This window comes from Onychomys torridus, chromosome 10, assembly GCF_903995425.1.
Source record: "Onychomys torridus chromosome 10, mOncTor1.1, whole genome shotgun sequence".
Lineage (NCBI taxonomy): Eukaryota > Metazoa > Chordata > Mammalia > Rodentia > Cricetidae > Onychomys > Onychomys torridus.
In genome coordinates, this window is record NC_050452.1 from 27,109,246 (window position 1) to 27,132,394 (window position 23,149).

At 47.5% G+C, this 23,149-nt stretch overlaps 1 protein-coding gene across 9 annotated transcripts in view; it reads left to right on the forward strand.

Annotated features, from left to right (window-relative positions):
- Positions 1–13,407, forward strand: part of Depdc5 (DEP domain containing 5, GATOR1 subcomplex subunit) — a 118,031-nt gene extending 104,624 nt beyond the window's left edge. For 7 of the 9 annotated variants that reach the window (XM_036200596.1, XM_036200597.1, XM_036200599.1 and 4 more), the window contains 4 exons: positions 5,218–5,389; positions 8,694–8,754; positions 12,451–12,533; positions 12,680–13,407. In XM_036200596.1, the coding sequence (XP_036056489.1) occupies positions 5,218–5,389; positions 8,694–8,754; positions 12,451–12,533; positions 12,680–12,972 (609 nt within the window). In that variant the 3' untranslated portion in view covers positions 12,973–13,407. The remainder of the gene's footprint in view (positions 1–5,217; positions 5,390–8,693; positions 8,755–12,450; positions 12,534–12,679) is intronic. The other 2 variants (XM_036200601.1, XM_036200594.1) reach the window with 1 other exon arrangement.
- The last annotated feature ends 9,742 nt before the right edge of the window (positions 13,408–23,149 follow it).

Below are 23,149 nucleotides of genomic sequence, written 5' to 3' on the forward strand. Positions count from 1 at the left end.
TATCATGCCCATTTGTAGGTTGTTGAACAACATTCTGGCCTCTATCTATTGAATACCAATAGCACACTACTAGCTGTGCTAACCAAACATTTTCCAAAACTTGGAGCCACTGGTCCAGAATGAAAAGCAAATGTCCATCTCTCCCTTGTGTCCTAGGACTTCTGTCTAAAAGCAGCCATCACTATCACCATGTTTAGAACACAGAGTTCTGTGTATATATACAAAATCGGGATGGTAGGCTGGCCATGGTGGTTCACACCTAAAAACAAAAGTCTCAGCACTTGGAATGCCGAGATAAAAGATCACCACAAGTTCAAGGCCACTTAGCTACATACATACATTCCAGATCAGCCTAGAATTCAGAGTGAGAATGTACTTAAGCACACATCCTGGATACGTATTATTTACACTGTGTTTTTCTGTTTCCTGTGTATCTTCTATACCAACACAAATAAGTCTGCTTTGTTTTTTTACTTGTTGGATTTCGTTTTTTTTCCTCATTGTTTCCAGTGGCTACAGAATATACTAGTATTTATTTATCCCATAGTTTATCTCACCAATTCCCAGTCAGTGAATGTCACTGGTTTTAACTTGCGGTTCCTCAAACAAGGGTGAGTTTGTCTTCTGGGGGCCTTTGGCAGTATCTATAGATATCTTTGTCAACCCCACATCAGGAGGAAGGTTGGATGTATTATTAGCATTTAATGGACAACCAGAGTTCTCATGATCAGGTCCCTCAAAGAAGTAACTGGCCCTCGGTTTCACAATTGTTAGCTGGCCTTGCCTGTCTTTCTTTCTGCTAGTCTGTCTGGCCTCCCTGTGTGTCCTGTGCAGTGAAGCCAACCCAAACCACTGCCCCTCCCCAGTCAGGGTACTGAAGCACTCCTTAGCTGCCCGTGTCTTCTCAGAGCCCTCCTTAGCCATTACTACAGCCTGCTTCTCCTTCTATGCTCACAAGTTCAGCCCCCCAATATTTTCATGTATCACTTGAGTCCCACTCCCTCCCTCCAACACCAGCCCAAACTCTTCATCACATAGCTGAGAACAGCTGGAACGTGAAAACAATTATTTAGTAAATGGTGGGAGATCTCTTGAGAGAAATAAGTGCAGCACAGGATAGCAAGGTAATTTTCAAGATTTGTAAGCCTGATTTTGTGTTACAAAACATGGAATATTGGGGCTATTTCTCTTGGTCTATTTCTGTTTGGCATTAGTATCTTCAAGGACTCCTCCCTTGGGAAGGTATTTTTCCAAGGAGCATCTGTAAGATCCGAGTTAAGGGAAGGCGGTATCCAGGGAGATGGCTCGATGGGTAAAGTCCTTGATTGAGGACCTATGTTCAGATCCCAACACTCCCATAAAAGCCAAATACAACAGCAAGTGTCTCTAACACTAGGGGGGGGGGGGGGCGCGAGAACAGCACAGACAGGTGGGACTCAGGGGCTTAATGGCCAAGCAAGCTTAGCCAAAATGACAAACTTCAAATTCAATGAGAGACCCTATCTCAGAATAGAAGCCTGGCAACCTGGGCCCTACATGGTGAAGAGAGAATCGACAGACTCTCGTAAGTCCTACATACACTCTAACTTTCTTTCTGTCTCAAGTAAATAATATAATTTTAAAAATAAGGAGCTGGGCGGTGGTGGCACACCCCTGTAATCCCAGCAACTTAGGAGGCAGAGGCAGGTGGATCTCTGTGAGTTCGCGGCCAGCCTGGTCTACAGAGCTAGTCCAGGAAAGGCTCCAAAGCTACAGAGAAACCCTGTCTCGAAAAACAAAAAAACAAACAAACAAACAAAAAAAATTAATTAAAATAAAATAAAATAAGGTGGAGGAACTGGGGACATGGCTCAGTGGATAAAGCACAACCATGAGGACCTGAGTTTGAATCCCCAGAACCCATGTAAAGTCAGGCATGGAAGCACCTGTCTGTATCCCAGTGTAGGGCAGAATCCCTAGAAGTAGCCTGGCATACACAGCTGTGAACAAGAGACCCTGTTTCAAGCAGAGTGGAAGGTGAAGAGCAACATCCAGTGTTGTGCCCTGACCTCCACACATGCATTGTGGTGAATGTGCACACATGCATACACACTTGTATCATGTACATACAAAATAAGGTGGAGAGTGGTAGAGGAAAACACCTTGACTTGTCTCCCATGCACACACCAAAGATCCAAGTCAGAAAGGATACCAGCCACTATACATGGAGGCATGCATCTATAATCCCAGATGTGAGGTGAAAGTAAAAGGTTCCAAATTCTAGACTAGCATTGGCTACAAAGCAAGACTATGGCTCAAAAACACAAAACAAAGCAGGAAAGAAAGACTATTTCAGGTGCTCATCTAGCTCAGTTCACCTTGTGGAGGACATCAGCTCTTCTCCAACAGATTGACAATGGGATGACTGTGTCTCAAAACAACATGCAGCATGTCCAAAACACTCACATACACCTATGGAGTTACAGGAAGGCAGGAAATTTAGTGTTATTTCTGCCAAGGAATTTAGCAACTCTCTTTAAAAAGTTCAGTTTTCACACCTATTCATTTAAGCCCCACTGAAATCAGCTAATACATTTATCATAGTGGTGTTTTTTTGTGGTTGGTGTGTGTGTGTGTGTGTGTGTGTGTGTGTGTGTGTGTGTGTGTGTGTGTGTTAGTTTGATTTTGGTTTTTTCAAGACAGGGTTTCTCTTTGCACTCTGTAGCCCTGGCTGTCTTTGAACTTCTGGCTGTCTGTAGACCAGGCTGGCTGGCTTGGAACTCAGAGAGATCTACCTGCCTCTGCCTCCCTAGTACTAGGATCAAAGGTGTGTGCCACACCACTGCCCAGCAAGTTTTATGTTTTTTGAGCTGTAATGTAGATGACTTCTTTTAAGGCAGTGCCCATGTTTGCTACAAAGCAGATCTCCCCCTCCCCCTAACCCCACCCCACCCCGAGACAGGGTCTCTTTGTGTAGCCCTTGCTGTCTTGGAACTCACTCTGTAGACCAGGTTAGCCTCAAACTTACAGAGATCTACCTGCCCCTGTGGATCTTTAATCCCAAGTGCTGGGATTAAAGGAGCATACTGCCACCACCTGGCTTACAAACCAGATTTTATGAGGATAAATATTACCTCAAATAAAAAAATTATTAACAAAGCTCTAGAAATGACATCAATCAAACTAGCGATTCTGGATTTGCATTTGTGTTTTGTTTTTTAATTTTTTAAATTTTACTTTGTTATTTGTGTGTGCGAGTGTTTTGCCTGCATGTCTGTCTCTGCACCATGCAGTGCTCCCAGAGTCCAGAAGAGGATGTTGGAGTCCCTGAGACAGGAGTGCAGGTCCTCTGTAAGAGCAGCTAGTGCTTTTAGCCGCTGAGCCCAGCTCTCCAGCTCCCACTCTCGAATTTGTATTTGTGTCTCCAGAGGAACTAAGAGTAGTTGTCCTCTGTTTTTGTATGTATGTAACATTTGTGTATGATGTATGTCTGGGTGTTTTCAGGTGCACACATGCCTGTACAACAACCTCATGCAGGAGCACAGGGTTACAGACCTGTGCTTCCATGCCAGCCTTTGTAAAAGTGGGTTCTAGGGCCTGGAGAGGTGGCTCAGAGGTTAGGACTGACTGCTCTTCAAGAAGATCCGGGCTTCATTCTTAGCACCCACGTGGCAGATCAGTACTGCCTGTAACTCTAGTTCCACATATACACATACACATAAAAATAAAAAGAAATAATCTTTGGTGTGTGCTCAGGGTATATGAAATCTGATTCTCATGCTTCTATATCAAATACTTTACCTACTGAGCACCTTCAAGTTTTTAAAGAATCGTACTTAAACAAGTCAAGCTATGGCTGAACTACAAGGATGAGTGTCTTGGTATACTACCCGGACCGGTTTAGAAACCCTGGCACAAGTGGTCGTCCTGCCTCAGCCACCCAAGTAAAGTAATTGGGACTATGAATATGTGCCACCATCCTCAGCCTGTATCTTTTAATGCTTGGCTAAAGCAGAGGAACCCAGAATTCAGACAAGCCTGGGCAACATTCTGACACCCTGTCTGGAAAAAAGAAAAGAAAAAAATGGATGTGGTTCTCAGATCTCACCTCTATGACAGAGCCACATCCATGAGCTTCTTATTTCTTTTGTTTATGGGGTGGGGTGAGTGTTCTCCAAATGGAAATCAGGACCTCACCCTGGACAAGCTATCCATCACTAGCATATCACTTTAGCCTGGGGTTTTTGTCTTCAGGCTTGGGGTAGGGGGAGTTGTTTTGGTTTTGGTTTTGGTTTTGGTTTGTTTGTTTGTTTGTTTGTTTTTTCGAGACAAGGTTTCTCTGTAGATTTTGGATCTCACTTTGTAGACCAGGCTAACCTCAAATGCTGGGATTAAAGGTGTGCACCACCACGGCACGGCCTGTTTTGTTTGTTTTTACTTTACCTATATGTGTGTGGATCATGGTCTGGATGTGAAGGTCAGGGGATGTAAGTCAAGGGAGTTGGTTCTTGCCTTCCACTATGTGGGTCCCAGGGAGATAAAACTTAGGTCACCAGCATTGATGGCAAGGGCCTTTACCAAACACTGAACCATCTCAACCAGCCCACCAGTTTGGTTTTTTTTTTTTTTTTTTTTCTTTTGAATGTCCGTTTCATGTTTTTTAAAATGTATTTCAAAAAATCTTACGTAGTCCCCTGAGGGAGCATCGATTGTTGGAGTTACTTATAGGAACTCTGGCTTTCAGGAAGGTAGTTTTGGAGTTTCCCTAGAGTGTACTCTCCTGTATGCAAGAGCTGGTCACTTGGGCAAGAAGCCACTGCAGTCATCTCCCACCCTACATCAGATAAGAGTAGGTTATTTTCTTATTTGATACACTGGACTTGCTACACAACAAAGCTAGAAAGATTCAGCCTTTGTCCTGACCTTTGTTCAGACCTTGCTTCTGATATTCCACAGAATAAGAAGGGTCTCAGCTCTCACAAGTTAGTTCCTTGCAAAAGAAACTGAAGGTCAGAAGCTTGGGCTATAAAGAGGAGCTGTGTGCTCAAATCACAGTTTTCCCAGCGTTCATCAGGAAGCAGAATTGCGTTTGTTCCTGAGCAGGACTGGTTAGAGCAGAGAATGTGGATAGTTGAGCTTGCCCATCAGTATGTATGCTGCCACTCTGGTAGGTCTGCAGAGCTATTTTCTCTGATCTAAAAGACCTGGAGATGATGCAGTTTCTGTGCTTTCTTCCAGGTCCAAGGTTGGCATCGAAAAGCTACCTCCTGCGGCTTCTTATTAGTCCCAGTTTTGGAGGGTCCTTTTGCACTGCCCAGTTACCTGTATGGCGATCCTCTGCGGGCCCAGCTCTTCATCCCACTCAACCTCAGCTGCCTGCTCAAGGACGGCAGCGAGCACCTCTTCGACAGTAAGAGCTGCTCCCTCCTGCAGGGTCTGTCTCACCGAGTCAGACGCCGTTCCTAGAACAGCCCTGTGCTCTCTCATAAGTAGACTCTGCATGGAAAATGAAGACATTAGTAAGACAGAAAGCAGGAGGAGGCTGGCCATTCCGAGAGAGAAGGGGCAAGTGGGAAGTAGGATGTGAGAGGGGAACGAGGACACTTGTGTGAAATGTCGTAATGAAACCCAGTGCTGTCCAGTGAACATATGCCTAAAAAACAAACCACTAAAACTACAGGCTAGTTAAGAGAGCCATTCTACAAGGAGCAAGATAATCTGGGTTGGTGTTTGTTTGGTCGGTTGGTTTGGTTTTTCAAGACAGGATTTCTCTGTGTAGCTTTGCGCCTTTCCTGGATCTCGCTATATAGACCAGGCTGGCCTCGAACTCACAAAGATCCGCCTGCCTCTGCCTCCCGAGTGCTGGGATTAAAGGCGTGCACCACCACCACCCAATAATCTGATTTTTTGCCCTGGATTTTTTTTTTTTAATTCTTCAATTTTATTTTATTTCATGTGTGTGAATGTTTTGCCTATATTTATGTCTGTGCCCCGCATGTGCCCACAGAGGCCAGAAGAAGGAGTTGAATCTCCTAGAACTGGAGTTCTGGATAGTTGTGAGCCACCCTGAGGGTGGGAACCAAACTTAAGTCTTCTGCAAGAGCAGCCAAGACTCTTCACTGCTGAGCTGTCTCTCCAGCCTCTGTGCTGGATATTTGATCAGTGACTGGGTCATCTGGGACAAATCACTTAGTGCTTCTGAGCTTTGAGTCCTCCTTGTGTGGGATGGCTAGAGTCGATTTGCCAGCTCTGGAAGACCAGAGTAAAGCAAGCAGTGGGAGAGGGCTTCGAGCACTGTCCATGTCTACACCATGTTCTGCCATGTCCTGTGTGCTCTCAGCCACCTGATCACCTGCAATGGTTGTCTGAATTTGAGGAGAGCCTTTTGCTGCTAGTCCATGCAAAAAGGCACCAGAGAGGCCATCAAAAGCAAAACAGGAAGTATTGTCCTGCTGTGCAAAGCTGGGACCGGCTTTCTAAGTCCCAGGCTCCCTGAGTGTATCTCCAGTGCTGCATCTTGAAGACCCTTCCTTCTGTTAGAAAGGGAGCACAGGGGAGCACCTGACATGCCCTTTACCCACTCAGATGTTGAGCTATCCCTGTCCACACCTCCCATCGTTGTCACAGAGCATTCACTGCAGATGAACGGATAAGTAGCTCCTAAAAAGCTTTCCGAGAGCTCAAGATGACATTTTCAAAAGCAAAAGGCTGGAGTTGATGCTAATGTGTCAGGAGCTACTTGATAGAAAGTTTATAAATGTGAAAGACACAGCTTTGGTGTAAGAGAAATATTTTCTTCCCACTCCCTTGTAAGTTTGCATTACGCTAAATGGCAGAGGGTGAGGAGGGCTTGCCAGGTGGGGCAGGCTAAATTTAGTAATCCTGTGGTTTTATGATAGGCTGCCCTACTAGTTCCAACAGTCTATACTCTCCGCTTACGACGTAGAAGGCATTTTTGTACCTGAGCCCTGCAGAATCCTTCTGCATCAGCAGCCAGAGATTCTGAGCTGCACAGAGTTTACAAAGTCCTTTTGCACACATACACATTCCTGTTTACCTCACAACATAGCTGAGGGAGGACCATTTGTGCAGTCCCGAAATGTGATTGATTATGCTCCTTCCCAAGTTTTAAGCCAGCAGCTCACTGTAGTATTGTCAATATCTTTAGGGGTACAGTTACCTTAAAACATCTAGAGATGCTCTGCTCATTGTGAGAGGATTGCTTGCAGGGCTGGCATAGAGCTGATGGTTTCCCTGCCAGTTCTGACCTGCTCTTCTAAACCATCTTCAGTTGGTCGCCATGGTTACAGAGAAAAGTCCTAGTTTAAAGGAATAAGGACACAAATCTAAAATTCAGTTTTCTAGATTCTGTGCCTCTTTTCTTCTTACCTCCACTTCTTCTAACAGAGAGTCTGAGTCTTAAAACTGGCACAGATGTGGTTGGTGTGTGTGTCTGTCTGTCTGTCTGTCTGTCTGTGTCTGATTGTGTATATGGATATGTGTGTTTGTGGGTATAGGTGTTGGTGTATCTGGGTGTGTGTGTATGTCTGTCTGTCTGTGGGTGGGTGGGTGTGAATGCCTGTGTGCATCTGTAGTTGTGTGTGTCTATATGTCTCCAATTTATTTTAAAGAAAGTTCTAATTATCGACAGAGTAACAAAGCCACTGCATCCCTAGTCTTTGGGTTGTCTATCCTGTTGTTGAGACCCTCAAAACCTCCCCCCAGAGAGCATTCCAGCTCTGCTTCTTATTGCTATGTGACAGAGTGCTTGACTTTCCCACCTCCTTTCTGCTTTTGGTCCTCAGCAGCTGCCTTGTGGAAGAGGGAGGCTGGAGCCATTCAGTCGGTGATGGAGGAGCAAATTCTCCTGCTCTGTTCTCCCTCTGCAGCTAATGACTTCTCAGGAATTCCCTTTTTATATCCTTGCTTCAATTTCCTTACCCCTAAAATGGAGCTTGTAATATTGTCTTTCTCTACAGGGAAATGGAAGATTAGTGATAATAGAAACATGGGTGGATGTTGTTTTCAGAAGTAGTTAATGTGCACTTCAGGTCTATGTTTTAATATACTTTCAAAACCAGGTCTAGTGGTGCTATGTGTAAGGAGGAGGATCGAGAGTTCAGGCATCTCTGGCTACCTAGAGGTTGAGACCAGCTTGGGCTGTGTGAGACTCTGTCTCAGAAACAAATAAACAAAAATTAATGGATTCTTCAGTTTTAGTTTTGTTTGTTTGTTTGTTTGTCTTTTGAGACAAGGGTGTGTGTGTGTGTGTGTGTGTGTGTGTGTGTGTGTGTGTGTGTGTGTGTGTGTGTGTGTGTATGTATGTGTATGTGTGTTAGAGCTCTGGCTGTCCTAGAACTCGCTTTGTTGACCAGGCTGGCCTTAAACTCACAGAGACCCACCTGCCTCTGCCTCCCAAGTACTGGGATTAAAGACCTGTGCCACCACTGCCAAGCTTCTTTTCAGCTTTAGAATAAGACGTTATATAAGCCTCATTCTGATGCTCACACTAGCTCCTAAGGACTACACCTTTCTTGACTATGGTGGAACTTGGGGAGGGATTATGGGATACCGCTGTCCTTCCTGTAACTTTGGGTGGGAATTAAAAGTTCAGATTCAAGAGACAAGAATTGTCAAGAGCAATGAAGAGAACAGTGTGAGTTTATTACAGACCTTGTGATCACAGCTCAGTATTTATTCCTTATTCCTTTCAGGCTTTGAACCAGAAACATACTGGGATCGAATGCACCTTTTCCAGGAAGCCATTGCACACAGGTTTGTCCATTAGCAAGAAGGAACAGTGACCAAATCAGTGTCTTTTTTCTAATAGCAGTTACCAAAATGAAACCCAGTTCTGTCCTTCTAGTGACAAACTCACTGCTACCTCCGCTCAGACTCAGAGATAAATGCTGCCCTGCCAGTCCTGTGGCTCTTGCCTTACAGACCTCAGTGCTTTGTTACTTTGTGAAGGGAGAGTGTAGAGCTTTGCACATAGCCTGCAAGAGCCCAGTTATGCTCTGGAGGAGACAGGTGAAGTGAAACATTGTAAAATTTGTTGGTAAACCTTCCCCACATGTTAGAAAGACAGTGGATTGTTTAAAAGCAGTGGCTGAGTAGATATTACTTGGCATTGGATCTGTGCACCAGAAGTCTTTCCCGGGCTGTCTGATTAGCTGTCTCCTATACCAGGCAACAAACTACATTGTTTCCGAGCATCACTCAGCTGCTGTCCATTCGCTACTTCATGATCCTCAGGGTGAAACAAAGTCCGCGTTGTTGTTTCAGTGACCCTCTGCTTGATGGCCTTCTTTGCTGTTCATACATTTTTATCTGCCACCACCCACACCCTGAATAGACCTCCAATACCCCCATTTATCCACAAGGCCTCTAACCTCTCCCACCTTAGACCCTACCCTAAGATCTGGACCTTATGTATGTGCTCAGTAAAGGGTACATACAGTATGAATGAGGTAGTGACTCACTTCCTCCTACTCCCAAAGGGTGTAGATTTGAGCAAGGGAAGGGAAGGAGGGGCGCAGTAGTCACTGGAGAAGGCCTCACTGTAGGAAGTAGACAGGTCTGGTCCGCTCCCACCTCCACTCACGGCCGTGGAACCCTGGACGTCCCATGGCAAATCCTGGAGCTTAGTCTTGCTTTTCTCACCCTCTAGGGGTTTCTGGGCTCAGCTGGTAAATATGCAAGAGACAGTAGTTTTAGGATGCCCCAGCTAACCACAGCGGGTAAGCAGCTCCTTGGCTAGTCACTACACTTCTTGACTAGGTGTCTCCTGGATATGACCTTTAGTTGCCAAATCTGCTTTTGTCTTCACAGTATCCTGTTCTCCTAATCCTCCTCAATCCAGGTCCTGGTCATATTTCCTCTAAGCTGCTGGACTTCCTTACATGTCTTCAAAGCTGTCCCATGTGTGGCCCTTTGCCTGAGCCCCCACCTCCTCTGCCCCTGTCAGGGACTCTCAGGTCCTTCTATTTTTAATTCCTCTCTCTCTCTTTCTCAGTTTTTTTCTCTAGTAGGGCTTTATTGTAGAGCCTAGGCTGGCCTTGAACTCACAATCTCCTGTCTCTACCTCTTGAGTGTTGAGATTACAGGCTATACCAGCACAACAGGTTTAAATTCCTCTCTCCTTTTCTTTTTAAAAACTGTAGACTAGACTGCTTTGTAGGCCCTTGGAAGGCAGAAGTGTAATTTCCCATCCTTGTTCCCATTCATAGTGCCGGCAGAGTGCCTTCTCCTGAGTAGTTGTGCTGCTCATAGCTTCTGGTGCCGTGTGGACTGAGCCCAGAGCCTTGTGGGTGCAAGGCCAGCAGGCATCCACTAAGCCGCATCCCTGGTCCTACTGTGCTTGTGCATGGAGTGGAATTCCAGGTGGAAATATGGTTCTGAAATGACAGTCCACCCAAAAGTCCATCTCCAAAACAGCTGGAAATGCTCTCCTTCCCCCCATTTTCCTTTGTGGGGACTCCTAGTTCTTCCTTCTACTTATTCTGGATAGTTGGGGTGAGATAGCACAGCATCTCTGGGGTGGATACCCCATGCCTTCACTGCACTCTCGGCTTGCCCCAAGTGGAAAGTCACTGGGCTGAATTATAGGTTTTCAGAGGATTTTCAGGGGGTTCAGGTTTGTTTGAATGCATTTTTTATTGTTTGTTTTAGGTTTTGAGAGGACAGGATCTCACTGTGTAGCCCTGGCTGGCCTGGAACTCATTTGGTAAACCACACTGGCCTTGAGATCTGCTGTCTGTCTTCTAAGTGCTGAGGGTAAAGGCATGACCCACCGTGCCTGGCTAAATTGTGTATTTAAAAATGAGTGTCTTGAGGCTGGAGAAATGGCTCAGCAGCTGAGAGTGATGGCCGCTCCTTGTAGAGGGCTCAGATTTGGTCCCAGCACCCACAGTGGGCCGCTCACAACTGCCTATAACTCCAGCTCCAGAGGACCCAACACCCTCTTCTGGCCTCCAAAGGCACTTGTACTCATGTGCACATACAGACAAGCAAGTACACACACAGAGATAATAACAGTTTTTAAGTTAAAAAAAATTGTTTCAGGCTGGGTATGTGGATCAGTTGGTAGAATGCTTACCTAGTCTGCACCAATCACCATGTGAAACTAGGCAAGTGGTGCACAACTGTAATCTAGCACTCAAGAGGTAGAGACAGGAAGATCAGTGGTTGAAAGTTATCCTCAGGGCTGGAGATATGGATCAGCGGTTAAGGGCACTGGGTACTCTTTCAAAGGTCCCGAGTTCAATTCCCAGCAACCGCACGGTGGCTCACAACCATCTGTTATGAGATCTGGCGCCCTCTTCTGGCCAGCAGGCATACATGCAGACAGAACACTGTATACATAATAAACAAATAAATCTTAAAAAAAAAAAAAAAAAGTTATCCTCAGCTAAATTATGATTTTGAGGCCAGCCTGAGATATCTAAGACCTTGTCTCAAAAGTAAATAATATAGAATAAAAAGGGTCTTTACTGGTTTCCTAAGGAAGAAATGAGGCAAGACGCCTCTGGTCCCAACGATCATGCTAAGGAAAGTAGTTGGCTTGGTTGGAAAGTAAGGAGGAAATCCAGAAGTGTCCTGTAGACATTATCCCTTGAGTTTGCATACTTGATGTGTATGTAGGGGTACTAGCATAGTGCTGGCAGCTTGGAGGATCCAGCACAGCACTTCCCCAGCGAGCTCGGTCCAGGAAAGAAGGCACATTTTGCCTCCTACATCACTGCCTTCATTACATAAACCCCTCAGACACAGAGGGCAGAATCTGGGCACATCTGTTAGCACGTCCTTTACAGCTCTTAGCAGGTGGGGCTAGAATAAATGTGCTTTATGGAAATAGAAAAACCAGGAATAGAACAAGCTATAGATAAGAAATGGAACAGGACAAGTCACAGATGAGAAATGGCGTCTGCTCATTTCCCATTTCTAGAGCACAGCAAGGCAAAGAGCCTTGGATTGCTGACCCTCACCTTTAAGGAAAGAGCTTTAATTAAACTGCTTCATTCCATTTCAGTGAAGGCCTTTATTCAGAACCTTCTTAATGCTTAGCATGGCAGCAGTGGAGACAGATGTGGCTAAGGAAACAGAGGACAAGGGGCAGATGTCAGGACAGGAAAGTGAAGGTAGAGTGGGGGCGCATGCAGGGAGGGGATGTGGAAAAGGAAGGTGCTCAGCGGGGTGGAGGCTGGGTAGAGTGATGCAGTCATGCAGTAGCATAGTGGGCCGTGAGTATAGTGGACCGTGAGCAGGAGAGCCTCGGAGCCTCCCAGTTGGAAGGCAGGTGTTGAGAAGTGCTAAGGAAAAAAACAAGTAGTCCGCATGTTCCACACGGGAGGCCTTTCCATATTCCAGCATCGTGGGCTGTCGGAATCTTAGCTACACACTGCCCTGTTTCTCTAGCTAATGAGACTGTGTGTGTGTGTGTGTGTGTGTGTGTTTCTGTCGTTACTGTAGGTTTGGATTTGTACAAGATAAGTATTCTGCCTCTGCTTTTAACTTCCCTGCTGAGAACAAGCCACAGTATATCCATGTTACAGGTGAGGAACTGTGGGCAAAAACCGGGTGGGTGCAGAGCACCTGCCACAGGCACCTGAGCCCTGCTCAAGCCTGCTGTGGCAGGACCACCAGAGCCCACTGCAGCTGTTCACCAGTGGCTTCCACTCAGGCCTGCTCTCTCCCTTAGGCACAGTGTTTCTTCAGCTGCCTTACTCCAAACGCAAGTTTTCTGGGCAGCAGCGCCGGCGTCGGAACTCCACCAGCTCCACCAACCAGAACATGTTCTGTGAGGAGCGAGTTGGTTACAACTGGGCCTATAACACCATGCTGACCAAGACATGGCGCTCTAGCGCCACAGGGGATGAGAAGTTTGCTGATCGGCTGCTGAAGGACTTCACAGACTTCTGCATCAACCGTGACAACCGACTGGTCATGTTCTGGACAAATTGCCTGGAGAAGATGCATGCCAGTGCCCCATGAAGCCAGGCTGCGTGACTTAAGAGGTTGTGGGCATTCTGGGGCTGGCCTTCCGGTTAGGCTCTGGACATCAGGCTGCTACTGTCAGTGAGTGGGGCCACTGCTGCTTTTGGCCTTTGTACAAGTTTGAGCGAGGAGAAAGCCTGGAAGCAGCTGCTGCCGCTACCACCACCCAGAGCTTGCCATCATGTGCCCATGGCAGGGGGAGGCACAGATTGTCTGTGGGAGGGAGTCCGTGTCTGGGAATAGGGTAGGCAGCTTCCACTAGGGTCCTTTTCCTTCACCAGCAGTGGGATATTCAGATCAGAACCTCCCGATTCCTGCCCAGGGGCGTGCGTGTATAGCATAATTCTGTGCATAGTGTACCATTGGCTCACACCAGGTGTACATATGTGCACACAACAGAAGTAAATAAAGCCCCCACACAGTGTCTGTCCAGCCTTGTCTCTAGTAGTAGTCTCGCCCTGGCTGGACAGCCAGGCCAGTGGGGTCACCTCAGGTGGCAAGAGGGCTTCAGAACACCCTGGTCTCAAGCTGGCTGTGAGTGGACTTGACAGGTTTCTTCTCAGAAGCCCTTTTCAGAAGGAGCGGGTATCCTGGACAGGGCCGGTGAGCAGGTGGGAAGTACAATAGGAAGCTCTAGGCTGGTGCCGTCAGAGACATGCCTTGCTAAGTGGGTGCACTGGCAGCCACCACGGCCTCTGACATGTAGAGGAGGGCTGCTGGGGAGGGTCCGGCAGCCATGGCTGCTGCTCATTAATCACACGCCCCGCTGACTTACCTTCTCGTCAGCTTTCGAACCCTTCACACTCCAGGTCCAGCCCTCCTCGTCTTTCTTACTTACATCCCTAGGAAACCTAACTTGTCTTGGTCCATGCTACTGTTCTCTACTGAGAAGCTGGGTGGGGTTTTGTTATTTGTTTTTTAAAACTACTCCGAGCAGATATGCCAGAGACTGAGGCAGAAGGATCATGGAGTGTCAGGCCAGGCGTGTGCTGAGCAAAGCTGAGCTGTGTAGTGAGACTGTCTCCGAAGTCAAACGGGGCTGAAAAGATGGTTCAGAGCACTTAACTGGTCTTTCAGAGGACCTGAGTTCTGTGCCCAGCAGCCATGTGGCCACTCATAACCATCTATAGTTTGAGTTCCAGGGGATCCCACACCCTCTTCTGACCTCTTTTGGCACCAGGTACACATGTGGTACACATAGGCACCTGGAGGCACTCAGGTGACCAGGCCCTGTCCCTCGGGACCTGCGACTGCCAGGTTCCACCCACAGAACACTAACTGCCCTAACGACTGGACCCAGCCCCCACTCTGAAGAGTAAAAAGCCCAGGACTGGAAATCCCACCAATCCCCACCCTGGAAATCTCCCTACCCTAACCCCCCAAGAAACACCATATAAACCCTGTCTTCTGCTCAGTTCTCTGCTGGTTCTCATCTGAGCAGAGGTAGCCACCCTCCTGGGTTCTTTCCTCCCAGTAAATCTCATGTGAGGTTTGTTGTGCTGTGAGACTTTGTGGAATTCCTTGGTTCCTAACTGCCAGGATACCTTTCTCCTCAGCTGTAACATTTACACACATATGTACATACAAGCAAAACACTCATACACATGGAATAAAAACAAACAGCAGGGCTGGAGAGATGGCTCAGTGGTTAAGAGCACTGGCTGCTCTTCCAGGGGACCTGAGTTCAATTCCCAGCAACCACATGGTGATTCACAACAATCCGTAATGAGATCTGGTGCCCTCTTCTGGCCTGCGGGTGCACATGCAGGAATATATGGAGGTGGAGGTAGAATACTGTATACATAATAAATAAATCAATCTTAAAAAAAAAAAAAAAAAAAAGCAAATTCCACTCCAATTGTACTTGCCACTTAGAATTCTCTTGACGTCCTGAACTCCAGAAACCTTAGGTTATGGTGCTGGAGATGTAGCTCAGAGAGCTGACATAGTAGGCACCAGGCTCTGGGTTCGATTCATAGCACCACAAAAACAAAACATCGTCTTGCCTAGTAGGTTGTTTCCACAGCTACCTTGGTGGTGGTACAGTCCCTGGAACCAGGCTCTTAACCAACTCAAGTCTTCTGCACAACGCTCTTCCAGGCTGCCTCGTCTAGAACCTCTAATCACAGCTATTAATCCTACATGTACAGCTTTTGTTTTTTAAGATTTATTTTTTGTGTATGAGTGTTTTGCCTCTCTGTATGTGTGTGTGTGTATGTGCACACGCACATGCGTGTACATTATGTATGCTAGGTGCCTCAGTCAAAAGAGAGCATCAGATTCCCTGGAACTAGAGTTCATATGGTTACGAGCCACCATGTGGGTGCTGGGCACTGAACCTGGGTCCTCTGGGAGAGCAACAAGTGCTCTTAATGGCTGAGCTACTTCTCCAGCTCCTGCATGTGGAGATTTTGAAAGAGTAGGCTATTAATATGTGAAAGTGAGTGATTCATCCCTGTCATGGAGCAAGCCTAAAAAAACTTCTTCCCACTTTTTTAGTCTTCCTGTCTGTGGGAGCTGTCCTAGAGTAGTTGGAGGATTGAGGCAGGTATAGCTGGACTTTGTGGAGTGTACCTGTAATCCCAGCACTTGATAGACCGAGGGAGGGGGAGGAAGATTGTTAGGAGTTTGAGGCCACTCCAGGATACATAGTAAAACACACACACACACACACACACACACACACACAAGCAAAAAAGGCAGCTTTATGGGAGAGAACTTACTGAAAAGATAGTAAATCTCTCAGGTTCTCACGTTTCCTAGATGAGCATCTTTACTAAGTTCCATGCCAGCATCCTCAGTGTTAGTGCTGGTCAGGGCAGCTGTTGGCCTGGTCAGACTGTGTGATCTCGTGTGGTCCTGTTACCCATTATGTGAAATCACCAATAACCCCTCACACACATGCATTTTTTTGTAATATTCCAAAGATGACTCGGAAGCCCCAGAGAATGAATGGGCAGAAGGGCAGCTGATGAATTAGAATACTGGGTCACTTGCCTGTCAGCTGGGCCTGAGACACTCCTCCTTTGAACCTCAGCTCCTGCACCCTCTAGCTTTCCAGATTCTAATGCAGTGTTCTCCTCCATCAGCATCTAGTGAGCCAGCCAGTCTCCCTAAGATCTGGCTACCTCCCTCTATCACCGGTGCCCAACTGCAGAACTTTGCCTCAGGAGTTACAGTCTGGAATATGTTCCCACTAAAATTTCATGTGTTCAAACCTTAACCCTAAGCCAGGTGTGATGACACATGACTTTTATTGGTTTTTTTTGTTTGTTTTTGTTTTTCCAGACAGAGTTTCTCTGCATTACAGCTCTGGCTATCCTCGAATTCACTTTGTAGATCAGGCTGGCCTTGAACTCACAGAGATCCTCCTGAGCGCTAGGATCAAAGGCATGTGCCACCGACACCTGGCACATGACTTTTAATCCCAGCATAGAGACAGGTGGATCTCTGTGAGTTCAAGGCCTGCCTGGTCTACAAAGTGGGTTCCAGAACAGTAGAAGAGCACATACCAAGTGAGTGTACATCCTTGGATTCCATCCCCAGCTCTGATATATTTGAAAATAAACTCGGCATTAAAAGGAATGAGGGGCCAGCAAGACAGCTCAGTAGCTAAAGATGCTTGCCTTTGAATATCACGATGTAAGTTCGGTTCCCCAGACCCATATGGTTGAAGGAAAGAACCAGCCCCAGAAAGTTCCCTGACCTCCACACACTCGTTGTGGTACTCATATATCCACATATATACATACATGCACAAATAAATTTAATTAAAATCTTTAAAATAACCCCTGCGCAAGGATGATGTACAAATTCACGAAGCATTCTATATTAGAAATTTTTGAAATAAAATATATTGAAATCTGTGAAGGTTTGCTAAAGTGGATAGAAAATAGCAGGAGAGAAGCAGAGTACAAACCAGTTTACAGCTCTCTCCAGTTACCCACTCACCCACTTCCTGAGTGCTTGCCACGTGCCTGAGAAGAGGTGAAAGGTCTCTGGACGTGGAGCCCAGGCCACACAGCTGAAAGGAATCCAGGCTGGGCTGCTTTGGGGAAAGCGTGACTGATCTTGCACTGTGCCGTCCCTTTCACTTTGTACTGCAGGGGCAGTGCATGCAACATGCCACCTGCTGCTGTGTCCTGGGATCGGGCTGGAGTTCCTCCACAGGTGACTGTATTTCATGTGTGGGGCAGCCCTGCAGACACACAGGCATCTTGTACCAGGGCCTAGCTTCCCACACAGAATCTGAGAGGGAGTGACAGTGACTGCCCTGCCCCCAGAACTCTGCAGCTGCTGGTTTCAGCCTGCATGTGCTTTGCTTCAGGCAGCTCTTGTCCCAGGAGTGCTCTCCAAGTGTGGCTTTTGCTTGCTGAAGAGCATGTGCCAAGAGCCAGGTCCTACAGCCTTCGATTTGCCCTCCACCCACTAATCTGGTAGTGGCTAATCATCTGTTACCAGTGAATCGGCTCACATTTCTTCCAAGAAGAAAATCTCAACTCAGGAGAGCAGGACATGGGGAGAGTCTGTGTGATTCCTTGCAAACTCTTTTTCCTCTGAGCTCTGGAATTCTCCTGGGACCTTACCTGGCTGTGAATCTGGAGAAATCTTGGGGACCACAAGACTACAGACCTCTCCCTTCTTGGCTGACTAGTCTGTCTGTAGAGTTAACTCTTTGGCTCCTCAGGAGCCTGAAGCAGTTGCTACTGGAACCTGAACTAAGCACTGTGCTTCCTGAATTACACCAAATTGCTGACCCAAGCTCGGTTCCTCCCGTCCGATGTTCCTCAAATGTCTCCAATGAGACAAAACAATTTATTTTTAAGTCCATGGCATCCTGAGAAAAATTTCCTAACACTTTTTGATGCTTATTCAACCCTACTGGTTCTTGGTCTACACCCTTTCCTTCCCTGCGGTCTAGGACTGGATAGTGGGGTGGGTGCTGTCTTCAAAAAAAAAGTCTGTTTTCAAGACAAAATGTCCCGTCCCAATCTGTGTCCTCAGTCCCCAAGGACAGACGAGTTACAAAATGGCAAAGGTCCAGATAGACATGAGCAAGCTGGGTACAGTGGAGTGAGGCTATAATCCCAGCTACTTAGGAGGTTGAAGCAAGGGGATGACTTTGAGCCCAAAATTCAAGGCCAGCCTGGGTTTCATCCCTGAGATCTTGTCAAGAGAGGAGAGTGGGTTTGGGGAGAGAGGAGGAGGAGGAAGAATCAAGCATCTTGATCTGATTTGAAAAAAAGAAAGAAAGATATGGTCCACACAGGTGGAACTTACCCCATAGAAGAAAAGAAACCCGCTACTTGCCTCTAGATATGAAAGCCTGAGTGCTCCCTTGATGGTAGCCTAACCCCACACCTCCTATAGTGACCCTCTTGCCAGGCTGCAAGGCCAGAGTGACTGAGGCCATCCTAGGCACAAAGCAAGTTGCAGGCAGGGCCAGTGTGGACTCCTGCTGGTGTTCGTGGCTCACATGCTTTTCTTGCAAGTTCTTTGTGTTTTTCTTGCATATCCATGGTCTCCCCAGAGCTACTGGAAGGCAGAGAACACACCTTGTTCATCCTTGTGTCCCCCACTGGAAGGACTTCACAGATTAGGAGCTTTCACGGTTGGCTGTACTCACACTGGGAAGGAGTACAGAGACACAGCCGCCACTGTGGATGAGTCTGTCTGCACTGGGTAAAGTGAGACGGGAACACGGGAGGAAAGGAGAAACGGGCATTTGGACTTTATAGGAGTTTTCAAAAAGAAGCTCTTTTAGTAGGAAAAGGGGAAGGCAAAGGGAATTGGGATAGAATGTTCTGGTACCAGATTAGTGAACTAAAAATCTGAAATCAGAGAAAAGGTTTGTGGGGGTTCCTAGGCTGCCCCACCCAGCCTGCACTTTCAAGGATTGATTTTGTGGGGGGCCAGGGGTGGGCAGTAGTTTTCAAGTGCCAGGCAACAACCTGGAATGACAAGTGGTCCACTGTCTGGGAACCCTGAGCCAGCTTGTCTCTGGGGTTACACCAGGCAGGACTTCACTCCTCTCTCAGGCTTTGCTGTTCCTAGCCTCAGATGGGATCCTGATTGGACGATCTCAGCCATAGGCCGTCAGGGGAACTGCCTTCTTTCCTGAGCATTCCCCATTTCTCCTCAGGCAGCCAGAAGCCCTACTACCAGGTTCAGTGTTCTGCTTCCTCACTGTGTGATCCTGTGTTGGTCCCCTCCCCCACTCCATCCATCGGATCTGCATCTGTTTCCATGGTGATGTAAATGGGAATAATCAAATCTCCACTGTATCACTCGGGGATAATTGGCGAGAGACCCTAGGAGGCAAGAGCTGTGAGAACTGAACCACTGCTCAGGCTGATGTTGTTGTTGTTTTTATTGAATCAGGGTCCTTCTATAACCCAGGAGTGCCTCAAACCCATGATCCTCTTGCCTCTGTCTCTAGAGTGATGAAATTCCAGGTGTGTGGCGCCACACCCTGCTCACATCACTGCTGTTCTCCCTAATGTTCCTGCCTGTGCAATCCTGGGCAGTCTGTTCACCCGGGGATGGGTCAAATCTGGAGCAGGATCATGTGTCTCAGGCCTCCTTCAAAGAGGCCGTGGAGGCCATAGTGAGGATCCTTGAAGTTAGCCTTGTATAGATGTCTGGGTGGTGCAGAGTGCTCGGGGAATTTTATTTTTTACAGGGTTTGATATTCGAACCCAGGGCCTCACACATGTTAAGCAAACACCCTACCACTGAGTTGCACCCCTGACCCAAACCCAGAAATTTAAATTTTAAGGAGGTGCTGTATATGTATATGTAGATGCCCTGCATGGAAGCCAAATGTTCCATTTTTAATGTGCCTGGCAAGGGCACAAAGAACCTCAAATGCCACCAACCAGCCTGAAGCTTGGGAAAGGACAGAAGGAAAAAAAAGAAAAGAAAAAGAATACAGAAGAAAGAAGAGCAAGAGCTGCCTGGGTATTGAACCCCAGAGAAGTGGAGGCCTGAGTCCTGCCAGAGCCAGAGGACAACACTGTGGGAGGCAGCAGGGTGATAGGAGCCTCACCCCTCAGGGGAAAATGAGTCTCCAGCAATGAAAGGAATTTTCTGGGGCAACTGAGCACACACATAGCAGAAAAGAGCAGTCTTCAACCTCAGGATTCTCCTCACTAGGAAGGAGAGAGCCAGGCTTCAGAGAAGCAGCAGCCCTGGGGAAGCAGTCATGGCCAACAGCTTCCTGGGGAGGATGGAAGGACAGAGCTTGGGGCCTGGGCCTTTCGCCCTGTGGTCAGAACCACGTCTCCAGTCCTTCCTATTCTTGAGTACCACACAGACTGTTGTGGGTGGTTGGCGCTGAGAGGATGGGGGTGGGGGTAGACTGCTGCGTGGCTTGACGTGCAGGATGTGTCTCACCTCAGAGCAGAAGTGAAATAGAGAACCATTCTTAGGAGACAAGAGGCAAGTCTGTTCACCTCCTCAGTATCTGCCTTCTGCAGGAACCAAGAGGGTGGTTGCCACCACTAGGAGCCAGCCTGCTGAGACAAGGAGTCAGCCTGGTTTGGGGGACCATGGCTGGGGGAGGCTGGGTATGTGCATCCTCCAAACATCTCTTGGGATCTCTCTGAGTCTGCATCCCTTTGAAGCACCCAATAACTGACTTAAAATCAGTTTTTATGATTTAGACTCTGAGAAAAATGGCTCTTACTATAAGCCCCTGTCTCCCAGCAGATTCAAAGCCAACCTCTCCCTGCAGAGAGAGATCTGTATATCATTTCTTGACTCACTCACTGTCCACACATTTGATGGCCATCCTCTCATTAATACATGCATCTCAACAGCCTTCTGTAGCGCACACAGAGAGGGATCCATGTGCCATGGTTCTTGATTCCTAGCGTGACTGACAGAGGAGCCGTCACAGTGTCTAGTCACTGACACCTTCAATTGAAAGAGGAAAGTAGCTTCATATTCCCTGCAGCCACTTCCAGGTGGCCCCACCCTTAGCTTTCAGATGGAAGGATAAGATGGTGAGAGAGCACCGTGAGTCAGAAGAGGGCCTGGGACAAGATTCTGCAGGCAGCTTGGGCCACTGATGCCACCGAGAACCCTGTGGGTATGTGTTCTGTCCTGCAGGAATCCTGCTGTGACTGTGCACAAGTTTTCCCCTACTATAGGAGCCTGTAGACTGTTTCTCTCCCGAGACCTTCATGAACCAGATCCAGGCAGCTTTCTGGGAGCCCTGTCTGCCAGTAGTAACTGATCCTAGGGCTGCTCACTAGCCTCTTTGAGGGTATCTAATGTCACCCTGCTTCCCATTGCTCTCTACAACAGCAAGGAGACACAGAGCTCATCAATGGCTCCCAGAGAAGCATCATTTGTAAAACATCTCAGGGAGGCGATGTCTGACCTCTAGTTTACAGAGAAGCCGAAGGGACTGGAAGGGAAGAACAGCCCAGTACTGAAAAGGGTGTGAATAAGAAAGGATTTCAGGGCCCCTGCTGGACTACTGCTCACAGGACTCTACTGGTTCCTTAGTTCACTGCTGCTCAGTCTGAGCAGCTAAGCGACTGCAGGTGAGCAGGCATTCTCTGTGCCGACCCAGAGTTCCCTGCTGAAGTCTGGGACATTCACCCAGCTACTGAAACTGGATAGGAGCAACCATTTGGCAATCTTAAGGTTTTCTTTTGCACACACAGGCAAAATGGGAAGATTGGTTAAAAAAAAAAAAAAAAAAAAAAAAAACACCATTTTCTTTCTTTTTCCATCTTTTTGTTTTGTTTTTCCAGACAGGGTTTCTCTGTGAAACAGTCTTGACTGTCCTATAACTTTCTCTGTAGACCAGACTGGCCTCAAACTCACAGAAATCTACCTGCCGCTGCCTCCCGAGTGCTGGGATTAAAGGCGTGTGCCACCACCGCCTGACAGAACCACCATTTTCTAATGTGTGTATATGTACACAAAAACCATCTGTGCACAGCGTTGTGTAGCTACAGGAGCAAGAAGAACACTAGACACAACAAACTACACAGTAACTGTAGATATAGTTGGGAAAAGTGTCCCAAAGGCCAGAGAGGCTGTGAGGTTGGGTGGGACCTCAAGCTGTACTCGGGTTGAGGGTGGCTTCTGGACTTTTTCCTGGGAACCTGGTGGCTGGCAGAGCTGGCCAGGAGCGGAGGGTGAGGGCAGAGAAGCTCTGGTTGCGAAGACTCTTGAGACCCTGGAATGGAAAGAGGCTTCGTGGGTCCAAATGAGAGGGAAGGGTGAGGGCTGGAGGAGGTGAGACCCCATCACCCAGGATCATCAGGGACACACAGCTGGCCATCTTCAAGAGAAGGAAGCCAGGTGGACTCCAGCAAGCTGCATCTGGCCTGTTTTGTCCTCTTTTCAGTAGGGATGTGTTCACCCTCCTTGCTGGGCTACTGAGAACCTGTGTTGGGTAAAGACAAAGGGGAAGTACCTAGCCTGGGACTGCCGTGTTCAAAGGGACCTAACAGCAGAACCTTTAGTTTGATGGTGGGCAGGGGCACAGGCTGACAGCTTAGCAGCCTCCTGCCTTTCTCCCGAGGTAGATTCTAGAAGACACAGAGACAAGGGCTACCATGGGTTTGGACACCTTGGTCCAGCTTGCTGTGTGGAAGTATTTCTCTGCTGTCATATGACTGCCCCAACCAAGTCAGTGCAGCCTGGTAAAGGGCTCAAGACTATAGCCATGGTCCACCTTAGAAGGTGACAGGTGGACCCTTCCCCTTCTCTCAAGGCACTCCTTTCTTTAGCATGCCCCAGGCTTTAATTCATGACCTAGTTGGTCTGTGCTGACTCCTCACTCAGGGGCAGCCATGTGCTGTGCAGATGGCACAGTCCTGGAGCCCTGAGGTCTGAGCAGCAGCAAGACCATGTTTCTCTGTAACGGTAGAGCCACCTTGGCCTTCCTCTCCTGACTCAGGGAAGCTATCCCCATAAAGCAAAGAGCTCACATGTCTGGATCACAGGCACTCCTGGAGCGGGGCTCTGCAGGACACGCTTGCTGGCCTATTTAACTTTATTAGCATCCCCTCACCGTGTGTGTGTGTGTGTGTGTGTGTGTGTGTGTGTGTGTGTGTGTGTGTAGTGGTGGTGGTGGTGGTGTTTGGTTGTTTGATTATTTTGTCATACTTTGAGACAACATCTTTCTCTAAGAATAACCTCTACCTTACAA